Source organism: Sebastes fasciatus, chromosome 16, assembly GCF_043250625.1.
Source record: "Sebastes fasciatus isolate fSebFas1 chromosome 16, fSebFas1.pri, whole genome shotgun sequence".
In the NCBI taxonomy this organism is placed as follows: Eukaryota; Metazoa; Chordata; class Actinopteri; order Perciformes; family Sebastidae; genus Sebastes; species Sebastes fasciatus.
The window spans coordinates 10,034,493-10,045,530 of NC_133810.1; the positions used below are offsets into that span (position 1 = coordinate 10,034,493).

At 36.4% G+C, this 11,038-nt stretch overlaps 1 protein-coding gene across 1 annotated transcript; it reads right to left on the reverse strand.

Annotated features, from left to right (window-relative positions):
• Positions 1 to 1,005: 1,005 nt before the first annotated feature.
• Positions 1,006 to 7,931, reverse strand: LOC141752969 (tripartite motif-containing protein 16-like). The gene is made up of 2 exons (XM_074611263.1): positions 6,560 to 7,931; positions 1,006 to 1,536 (listed from the first exon to the last, which is right to left on the reverse strand). The coding sequence occupies exons 1-2, from the start codon at positions 7,929 to 7,931 to the stop codon at positions 1,502 to 1,504; spliced, it is 1,407 nt and encodes a 468-aa protein (XP_074467364.1). The 3' UTR covers positions 1,006 to 1,501.
• Positions 7,932 to 11,038: the final 3,107 nt, after the last annotated feature.

Consider the following 11,038-nt stretch of genomic DNA (forward strand, 5'->3'; position numbering starts at 1 on the left):
CAATTCAAACATACTAAAAGGCAGGTCTATTGGATCTTCTGATGTCTCTTTTTTCTCTAATATTTTAGATTTCTCCAATAAAACTCTATTTCTACAGCGCCTGGCCTCATCTGTTAGGTTGTCGGAGCTGTGAACTTTCCTGAATGTTTGCGCCAGAAGTTCAGCCTTTTCTAGGTTGCTGACAGCCATTTGATCCCCATTATTCATCACTGGTAATTTATAACTCCTTCTGATCCCACCCATTCTCCTGATCATGCCCCAGACATCTGAAAGCTTTACTTCTCTTCCTATACTGCTACAATATTGCCTCCAAAATGTGCGTTTTGGGGTTCTTATTGTTTTCCTTACTATTGCCTGTGCCCTTTCATACTGGATCAAAGCATCCTGTGAATGAAGTTTTTTGAGTTCCCTAAATGCTTTATTTCTGTTTTTTATGGCTTTGCTACATTCGCTATTCCACCAAGGTACATTCTTAATACGTTTAGTTCCTGTACTCTTTGGGATTGTTTCCTCAGCAGACTGAATTATTTCATTAACTAGTTCACCATTAAATATGTTTACATCCATTTGATAATCTTTTTTAATTCCCTCACATCTCGTTGCACTTATCTCTTGGTAAGCAGCCCAATTAGCATTTTCCAACTTCCATCTAGGAATTTTCTTTCCCTTATCAAAATAAATTTTTACACCAACTTTAGTCACTACGGGGTAGTGATCGCTGCCCATTGTAGTATGCTTTATTACTTTCCATGTGCTTACACCTGCTAAAGTACTATTTACAAATGTTAGGTCAAGTGCTGCTTCTGTGTTTTGAGTGCAATTATACCGTGTTCCCTCCCCATTATTAATACACACCAAACAGTGATCATCTATAAATTCTTCTACAACTACACCATTAGCATCTGTGCTATTGCTCCCCCACAATGAATTATGTGAATTAAAATCCCCACACCATATTACATTATTTTGCAATGATCCCCCTACATCCTGCAATATACCTTGACTTAATTTCCCGCATGGATTATAAAAGTTAATTATATCTATATCACCTCTGTCAGTCCACACCTTAACAACAATTGATTCATGCTCAGTGTTTACATGCATTATCTTGTAACTCATTTCATTCTGTATGAATGTTGCAACTCCTCCACCATTACCAGATTCCCTATCCCTTCTAACTACAGAATATCCCTTTACAACAAAATCCCACTGTGGTTTCAACCATGTCTCTTGTATACATATTACATTCGGTTTATTTTGTAATTTATCAATGTACTTCTTAAACTCCTGTCCATTTGCTATTAAGCTTCTCGCATTCCATTGTAGCAGAATTAGCACCATTAAGAGGATCCAGCCCATGTTTGTGCGGATTGTGTATCTTCATTCAGAATGTCTCTAACTGTTTCCCATTGTAACCCATTTACTTCAAGGTACTTCTCAGCTGATCTTACAATTATTTTAATCCTTTCATTGCGACTTTTTGACTGTGCCGAACAGTTGATTATTTCTGCCATAAAGAGCACAAAGTCACTTTTTCTGACTAGCAGAGTTTCCTCCTTCAACTTATCGCATCCTGCACATTTTACAACATCTTCATTCACAGTGTTATTTTGCTTTGTCACCTTTATTCCTCCTGAAACCTTCTTTGCTGCCTCTGCATAGCTGATTCCCTGATACACCTTGACTCTCTGCACCTCTGCCGCTCTTTTGCTGACCTCACATCCACCGTACGCTGAGCTATGTTCTCCGCCGCAATTGCAGCATTTCAGCTTTGCTCCCTGGGCACATTTGCCATACTCATGTTCTCCTCCACATCTTCCACACCTTTGGTGTCCTTTACACACAGCCGCCACATGTCCAAATCGTTGACACTTAAAGCATCTGAGTGGTGGGGGAATATACAGCCTGACATCATAGCACATATATCCAATGAAGATTTTTTCGGGAAGTTTTTCCTCCTCAAAAGTGATCAGCACTGAGAGACTGTCACTTTTAATGCCATTTCTGTTTGATTTCATGCGTTTGACTTCACTTACTTTTGCATTAGTTATGTTTGCTTTAACGTCGTCATCTGTTACACTTACTGGGATCCCTGAGATGACTCCCTTGACTAGTTTTTTGTCACCAGCTAGGGAACATTGTACTTTTTTGCCATTTATTTTGTTCATCCTGATTGCTCGCCCTTGTTGTCCTCCATCCTTGCACATAATTAACAGTGATCCGTTTCTTAACACTTTAGCACTTTTTATTTCTCCGATTTCTTTACATATTGATCTGGTAAGTTGTATTGGATTCCACTCTCCAAAAGAAGCCCCTTCTTGCGCCAGTTTAATGATTACCTTATAATCATCTCTCCTCCTCTCTGTTACAGCTTCTCTGCCAACAGAATCACTATCATCCGATTTATTATTTGGATTCTTTTTACGTTTCTTTTTCCGAGCAATATCCCACTCTCTGTAGCTCCCGCCACCTAATTCCATCTCGCCTAACTCGCTTTCTGATCCGTCACTTCCCTCTGCCATCTCCTGTCCAGTCACAGCCCAGTGTTGCCAACCGCCTTCCGAGCTGTCTCTCTCCCGACCGACGATCCTCGAGAGTTGCTGTGTGTCTTTAGTCCTCAGTTATAGTCTGTCTTTCAGATACAGAACTACAGAATTAAATGGAAGACTTGCAATGTAATATATTACTACCACTACTACTATGATGAGTACTAATAAGTAAACATTAAATTAGACAAATTATGTTCATGGAGATACTAAAATGACCTATTTTCTTAAACTTTGTGTTACATTCATTTGGCAGATGCACAAAAATCTAAATCCATTTATGTATTTTTACATACATGACTCTTTTATTAATTTTTTAGTTTTTTATATAATTAAGCCCATTTATATATAAACCAAATCCAATTTTAAGTGAACTGTACTCATATAGCACCTTGCATACACATAGAGAGAGATTCTCCCACTATGCACCTTGGACATCTACAAAAAGATCTAAAATGAGATCATATCCATTGATGAATTTAAGGGCATTGTATTGAATGTGGTGATATGTGGTTACCAGCGTGTTAAACAGCTGTTCTTCTGTCTTATTGTGAATTTTTGTATATAATGTTTAATATGTTGTATTTTAATGTGTTGTAATTGTATATGGCCGGCCAGGTCTCTCTTGTTTTTTTTATATCTTAATGGGAGTTCTTAGTAGAATAAAGGTAAAATAACATAAATAAAGAGAGAGAGGGGGTTAAAATGAAATGTACCAGAAGTGGCATTTGCTGGCATCCACACTTGACACCAACAGAGACACACCAACACTAGCAACCCCTGAAAGAAAAAACTCTCTAACTCTACCTGCCTGGTAGGACTAGCCTGTAAAAATAATATGGACAAGAAATGAAAAATGAAATGATTTGTTATATCTGGATTTCCCTTCTCCCTCATTCTGTATAAAGACAAGACAATCATATTGTAAGTTATTTTTTCTGTCCAGTTTTATTACAGAGCAATATGCAGCACATAGGCGTAGATTTCTGCATTTCCTCTTAAATTAAAAGACACACCGGTTTAACAATAGATGCACTTTTTGCAATTGTGAAGGGGAAACTATTGAACATGTGATTGTGGATTGTTTTCATGCTACTTCTTTTTTGTTTGATTTACAGAATAACTTCTCATAAACATTTTGAAAAAAATATCATTCTAACAAAGATTGAGATATTACTCACTTTTAACAATCTTTTTTTCGGAAGATGAAATTTACAATTAATTAGATTAATATCTTAGCAAAACATTATATCCATAAAATGATATGGCTTAAAAGAATATCCCTCTTTTATACTTTTAAAGATACTGATTTTAAAACATATTTGACTATGATTGAAAATTCTAAATTGGCAAAATCTATTAGATTGTTTAGACATTTATTCCAATTTGTTGTTGTTGTTTTTATTTATCTTTTCCTTTCCTTACATTGTATTTGTTGTATAATGTATTTTATTTTTATATTATTTTTTATACTGTAAAATATATTTGCTGAATTTTCTGTAATGAAACATGAACATGTTTATGTAACTATTATATTGAACTTTCCAAAAAAAATAAAGTATGGAAAAAAACAGACACACCGGAAGCTGTCTTACTTAATGGCCCGGAAGCAGAATCCCGAGGTGTAACATCTGCTAACTGCATTTTATGTCACAAAGCTAGCTCGTTGTTATAATGTTGTGATACAGGGTTTTAGTTGATTGATGCACTCATGGTAAATAACATCAACACTGAATTAAAACATACTTGTAAGGATGAACAATAAGTTAGTTTAGGAGTGTTTATTGGACAGGACCTAGCTAGAGCTAATTCAACATTACTTAGATCACAACAACATATCTTAAACAACACAAACTGAACACAATAACCTTCATGAAGATAGGATTTATTACAGGGCTTTTGTATTAGACTGCATTAGTTTTAGCTAGATGCACCTTTTATTAACTGTTAACTGAATGTACATGACTGGTTGACCTCTTCTAGCCTGATATTCAGACTGAATTACCTTTTAATTTCACTTCATTTGAATCACTCAACACATTTGAGATATGAGTTGTGATTTAGAGGGTTAAACCTTTTCAGTGCATTTTCCTTTAGACTCACTCAGCGATTTTCAACTGGAAGGTAACCGTCAGCTTTTGGCAAAGAAAAGTAGAGTTGTTATTAGAAATAAGAGATAATCTTCAATTGATAGTTTCTGTTATATTTCCTTTTTTTTCATTATTGTTTTTTGAGTGATTTTCTTCTCTCACCATCATCAGCATTAAATCAACACATGGTCTGTTGTCGGTAGATGATGATTTAAAAAAGATATTACCTCACATTTTGAGTGTTTTTGAGACGATGTGAAGCCCAGTTATTCCTAAAGTGTGATTGGTGAAGCCTGTAAAGCTTTCTATAAGTCCCATTTTATTCCTGCATGATTGTTGTGGAATGTTCAAAAGTTGTGTAATAAATCTGAAAGTAAAACATTCTGCTGAAATATTGTCTTGAACATGATTTCCATTTGCAAAAAAAAGACCCCAACATTTTACAAATTTAAAATCATTCCAAAATTGTGTTGTTTCTGGTGAAATCCACCAGAAAGTGAAAGTTATTTCATTGCCTTCATTAATCTCCCTGTGTGTTTGTCTGTTACCAAAATATCTTGAAAACTGATTGATTAGAAAGAAATTAAGTAGGAAAAGGACAGATTTTTTTTTGATATTCGGACAGTGAAATGAAGAATATAGAATATAGATAAGTCAACAATTTATTTATTTTTTTAGGATTTACAACATTGATTTTCATTAATGTATCCAAATAATTGTTATCATGAAAGTACATTTGAATTCTTTCTTAAAAAAAAAGATTACTAAACTATTTTTCAAAATGTTACATTTAAAATGATCCCAGTTTTCTGGTACTCGTACTTTTTGGGTACATTAAAATAAAAGTTGCTATTTTAACAGCAGCACAGTATGCAGAAAGTAAACATTACATTATACAAATTATGAAGATATGAAGATTTAGTACAACTAAAAATATTTTTAAAAGAAATTATATTACATTCATTTGACAGATGCTCAAAAATACAAACCCAAAAACATTTATACATTATTACATACATGACTGTGTTATTAATTTTGTAGTTTTTACATAATTAAGCCCATGTATATAATAACCAAATTCAATATTAAGTAGGACAAAAACTGATTTTTAGTCAGACATTTTGCATATGCAAAGTCAACAATTTATTTATTTAGGCTATTTATTTTTAGGATTTTTAACATTAACTTTTTATATATTTTTTTAACCATGTAAAGACACTTGAATTCACTCTTAAAAAGATGATTAGCTATTTTTCAGAAGGATACGTTTAAAATTAGACCAGTTTTTCCTGTACTTTTTGGGTACATTTACAAAAAAAGGTGATGTGATTTTGCAATATCAGTACAGACAGCAGTATGTAGAGTACTAAGAAGTAAACATGACTCTTTTTTAAAATCTATATTATATTCATTTTGCACAGTATACAGTATATAAGGAAAATGTTTAGTAAATATAACATAAGAATCAAATTTCAAAAAACAATCTCTATGTAGCAAATAAAAAAAACTTTTCATCATTTCATTGAATTAAAATAGAAGAAAAAAGTCCCACCCACTATGTTTGATCTCTGCAGTGCAGACACACCTCAACATTTACTGTACAGAGATGAATCACTCATTAAACTCTTGTCTACTTGAGTTCACAGAGCTTAGCAGTGGCTCCAACAACATTTAGAATCCAAAATCCAGCATAGAGAGGCTGAGTGAACGTGGTCTGGACTCTGTGGAGGAGAGTCATGGTTCCAGAGACGCTGTAGTAAGACAGAGTACCTGCTCTGTGATCCAGGTAAACTCCTATTCTGGAGGACTGAGGGCCTGAGACGGAAGTAGAAATATTGTTGTGTTCGAATTCATAACTACTACTGTAACAGTCTAATGACCAAGATTTGTCATTACATCCAAATCCACATTCTTCTCTTGTGCCTGTTCTTCTAATATCCTTGTATGCAACTGCTATACAAACGTCCCCGCTCCATTTCACCTCCCAGTAACAGCGTCCAGTCAGACCCTCTCTACTCAGGACCTGCTGCCTTTCACCAAATCTGTTTTGGTGATCCAAATATAACTGATCTCCTTTCATTAATGTTGCTTTTCTGTCCCTGTCACTCAATGACAAACGGTTGTGTGCTGTATTTGGATCCAGTGTGATTTGACAAGAATATTTCTTAAACTCAGCTCTGGTTCTGGGCTCTGCTTGTAAAACATCCACTTCAGTCACTGCCAGAGAGATCTTTCCCCACTCCTCACTCAGAACAGCCTGCAGTTTATCTCTGACCTCTGACACCGCCGCTGTCACATCCTCAAAGGAGCGCAGAGGACAGATATCAATGCTGGGAACGTCTTTAGATTCACTCAGACGTGACAGCGAGGGGTAGTTGTTTAGGAAGTGGAGGTGATCCTCTGTGTGTGAGAGCGTCTCCAGCTCAGTGTCTTTCCTCCGCAGCTCAATGATCTCCTGCTGCAGCTTCTCCTCAAGCTCTTTAGCTCGACTCACTTGAGTTGTCTGCTGGGATCTGATCTGCTGCTTCACTTCGGAGCTTCTTTTCTCAATGAGACGGATCAGCTCAGTGAAGATCTTCTCACTGTCTCTCACAGCTTCATCAGCAGAAAGATTGATAACCTCCACCCTCTGCTGAAGCACCTTCACGTCTTTCTCTCTGTCCTGGACTCTCTGTTGGACTTCTTGCCGACTCGCCCCGAGCTCCTTCTGCTTCTCAGCCCTCTCTGCTGCAGCGGAGACTGTGTCATGACCTTTATGATCATCCATGGAGCAGAGATAGCAGATGCACTTCTGATCGGTGCGGCAGAAAATCTTCATCACCTCGTCATGCTGAGAGCAGATGTTCTCCTGGAGCTTTAAAGTGGCCTCAACCAGCTTGTGTTTCTTTAATGGAGTTGCATTGTAGTGAGGCTGGAGGTGCTGCTCACAGTAAGAGGCCATACACACCAGACAGGACTTGAGGGCTTTTACCTTCATCCCAGAGCAGAAATCACAGGTCACGTCTCCCGGTCCAGCAGAGGAATGATCAGGTGAAGCAGCTTGAAGTCCTGCTTTCTTCAGTTCCTCCACAACCTCTGCTAACATGGTATTTTTCACCAGGACAGGCCTCGGTGTGAAGCTCTGCCTGCACTGAGGGCAGCTGTCTGTCTTCTTCTCATGCTCCTCACCCCAGTAGTCTTTAATACAGCTCATGCAGTAGCTGTGCCCACAGGGAATAGCCACCGGATCCTTTAGAAGATCCAGACAGATTGAACAGCTCAGTTTGTCTCGATCCAGAATCACTTGCTGCGCCATTTCTCCTCTAGACGACAGTGAATGTCTGAACGACAAGTCTGAACTGAATAGACTTCAAGCAGGAAGAGCCTCGACTTGCCAGTTAATAAAGTCTGGGTGGGGTTTGTAAAAGGTGTGCTTCATTCCAGGAAGAGGAGCGGTTTGAGAGTTGCTGTGTATCTTTAGCCCTCAGTTATAGTCTGTCTTTCAGATTCAGAACTACAGAATTAAATGGAAGACTTGCAATGTAATATATTACTACCACTACTACTATGACGAGTACTAATAAGTAAACATTAAATTATACAAATTATGTTCATGGAGATACTAAAATGACCTATTTTTTTAAACTTTGTGTTACATTCATTTGGCAGATGCACAAAAATCCAAATCCATTTATGTATTTTTACCTACATGACTCTTTTATTCATTTTGTAGTTTTTTATACAATTAAGCCCATTTATATAAAAACCAAATCCAATTGTAAGTGAACTGTACTCATATAGCACCTTGCATACACATAGAGAGAGATTCTCCCACTATGCACCTTGGACATCTACAAAAAGATCTAAAATGAGATTGTATCCGTTGATGAATTTAAGGGCATCATATTGAATGTGGTGATATGTGGCTGCCAGCATGTTAAACAGCTGTTCTTCTGTTTTATTGTGAGTTTTTGTATATAATGTTTAATATATTGTATTTTAATGTGTTGTAATTTTATATGGCCGGCCAGGTCTCTCTTGTTTTTTAATCTCAGTGGGAGTTCTTAGTAGAATAAAGGTAAAATAACACAAATAAAGAGAGAGAGGGGGTTAAAATGAAATGTACCAGAAGTGGCATTTGCTGGCATCCACACTTGACACCAACAGAGACACACCAACACTAGCAACCCCTGAAAGAAAAAACTCTCTAACTCTACCTGCCTGGTAGGCCTAGCCTGTAAAAATAGTATGGAAAGAAATGAAAAATGAAATGAAATGTTTTGTTACATCTGGATTTCCCTTCTCCCTCATTCTGTATAAAGATATGCAAGACAATCATATTTTAAATTTTTTTTTTCTATCCAGTTTTTTTACAGAGCAATATGCAGCACATAGGCGTGAATTTCTGCATTTCCTTGTAAATTAAAAGACACACAGGTTTAACAATAGATGCACTTTTTGCAATTGTGTAGGGAAAACTGTTGAACATGTGATTGTAGATTGTTTTCATGCTACTTCTTTTTGGTTTGATTTACAGAATAACTTCTCAAAACATTTTGAAAAAATATCATACTAACAAAGATTGAGATATTACTCACTATTAACAATCTTTTTCGGAAGATGAAATTTACAATTAATTAGATTAATATCTTAGCAAAACATTATATCCATAAAATGAAATGGCTTAAAAGAATATCCTCCTTTTATAAACATTACTTTATACAAACTATGAAGATATGAAGATTTAGTACAACTAAAATGACTTTAAAAATAAATTATATTACATTCATTTGGCAGATGCTCAAAAATCCAAACCCAAATACATTTATACATTTTTACATACATGACTGTTTTATTAATTTTGTAGTTTTTTTTTACATAATCAAGCCCATTCATATAATAACCAAATTCAATTTTTAGTAGAAAAAAAACAGATTTTTCGTCAGGCATTTTGCATTTGCAATATTTTCCATGCACAATATATAGTGAAAATGTTTAGTAGCCCTAATATAACATCAAACTTCAACAAACAAGATTGTTTAATCCCTATATATATAAAAAAGAAAGTATTTATTTTTCGTTTAACACATTCTGCTGAAATATTGTCTTGAAGTGGCAGTAGGCAACAATATTTTGGCATAATTTGGCAAAAATTCCATAATAACCTTTCAGCATAATGTAATTCAAGTGATCTGAGAGAAGGCTACACCTCTGCTCCTCCTCATGGCTCCTTTTACAGGCTTTAGAACATCTTGCCCGTGACGGCAGACTTTGACCAATCACAGGGCATTTCAGAGAGAGCGTTCCTATTGGCTGTTCCACAAAAGGAGATGCGCGTTCACGTCTGGTCTCTGCAGATAGTGAAAGCCTCGGTCAATGGCGGAACAACCTACTGAAAAGCTTGCTATTCCAGCATTGGCAGCAACTGCCTACACCTCAAAACAACCCAAAAAAAGAAAGACAGACTTTCAAAAAGACAGTCCAAAAGAGAGTCCGACAATAAGCGGAATAAAACGCGTGTCAATATCGGCGAAGCGTTTCAGCGGTGGAGAGATCTCCGGGACAGCATCGGCCTCACGTTGGACTCTGAGCTAGCAGTTCTTCTCCTGGACAGGTAAGCTACTAACTTCGTTTTCCTGTAATATCTAAATGTTTTGTACTGATTTGTTTGTAGGTAGCTTTACCGTGAAAGCAGGCGATGAGTAGCCAGGTTGAATGTACGTTAGCCTTCTGCTAACCGTAGCCCGAGGCTTGCTGCGGCTAATTCAAGTCCATGTTTATGTTTATGTAGCTACTGTAGCTGGATCCTTGAATCACAGTCTGTCATCTCAAAGGGCTTTATAGACCCATACGTTTACTAAGAGAAAGAACGGACGGTAATTCCCATAGAATTGCCGCTATATAACGACACATCACAGTCAGTAGTACTCGATACAGTAACCTATATGAGTAGCGTTACTCATACAGTAACGTTACTCATACAGTAACGTTACTCATACAGTAACGTTACTCATACAGTAACGTTACTCATACAGTAGTGTTACTCATACAGTAACCTGTATGAGTAACGTTAGGTTACTCATATAGCGTAGCGACAAGTCTGAGATGAATAGACTTTGAGCGGTAGGAGCCTTGTCTAACCGGTAAATAAAGTCTGGGTGGGGTTTGTAAAAGTTGTGCTTCATTTAAGGGAGAGGAGAAGTTTGAGAGTTGCTGTGTGTCTTTAGTCCTCAGTTATAGTCTGTCTTTCAGATACAGAACTACAGAATTAAATTGGAAAACTTGCAATGTAATATATTACTACCACTACTACTATGACGAGTACTAATAAGTAAACATTAAATTATACAAATTATGTTCATGGAGATACTAAAATGACCTATTTTTTTAAACTTCGTGTTACATTCATTTGGCAGATGCACA

Coding starts and splice junctions, on each gene's coding strand:
- LOC141752969 (XM_074611263.1), bottom strand. CDS start 7,931: ATGGCGCAGCAAGTGATTCTGGATCGAGACAAACTGAGCTGTTCAATC. Junction 1,537..6,559: donor CAAGGATATTAGAAGAACAG/GCACAAGAGAAG, acceptor TCTGCTAGTCAG/AAAAAGTGACTTTGTGCTCT.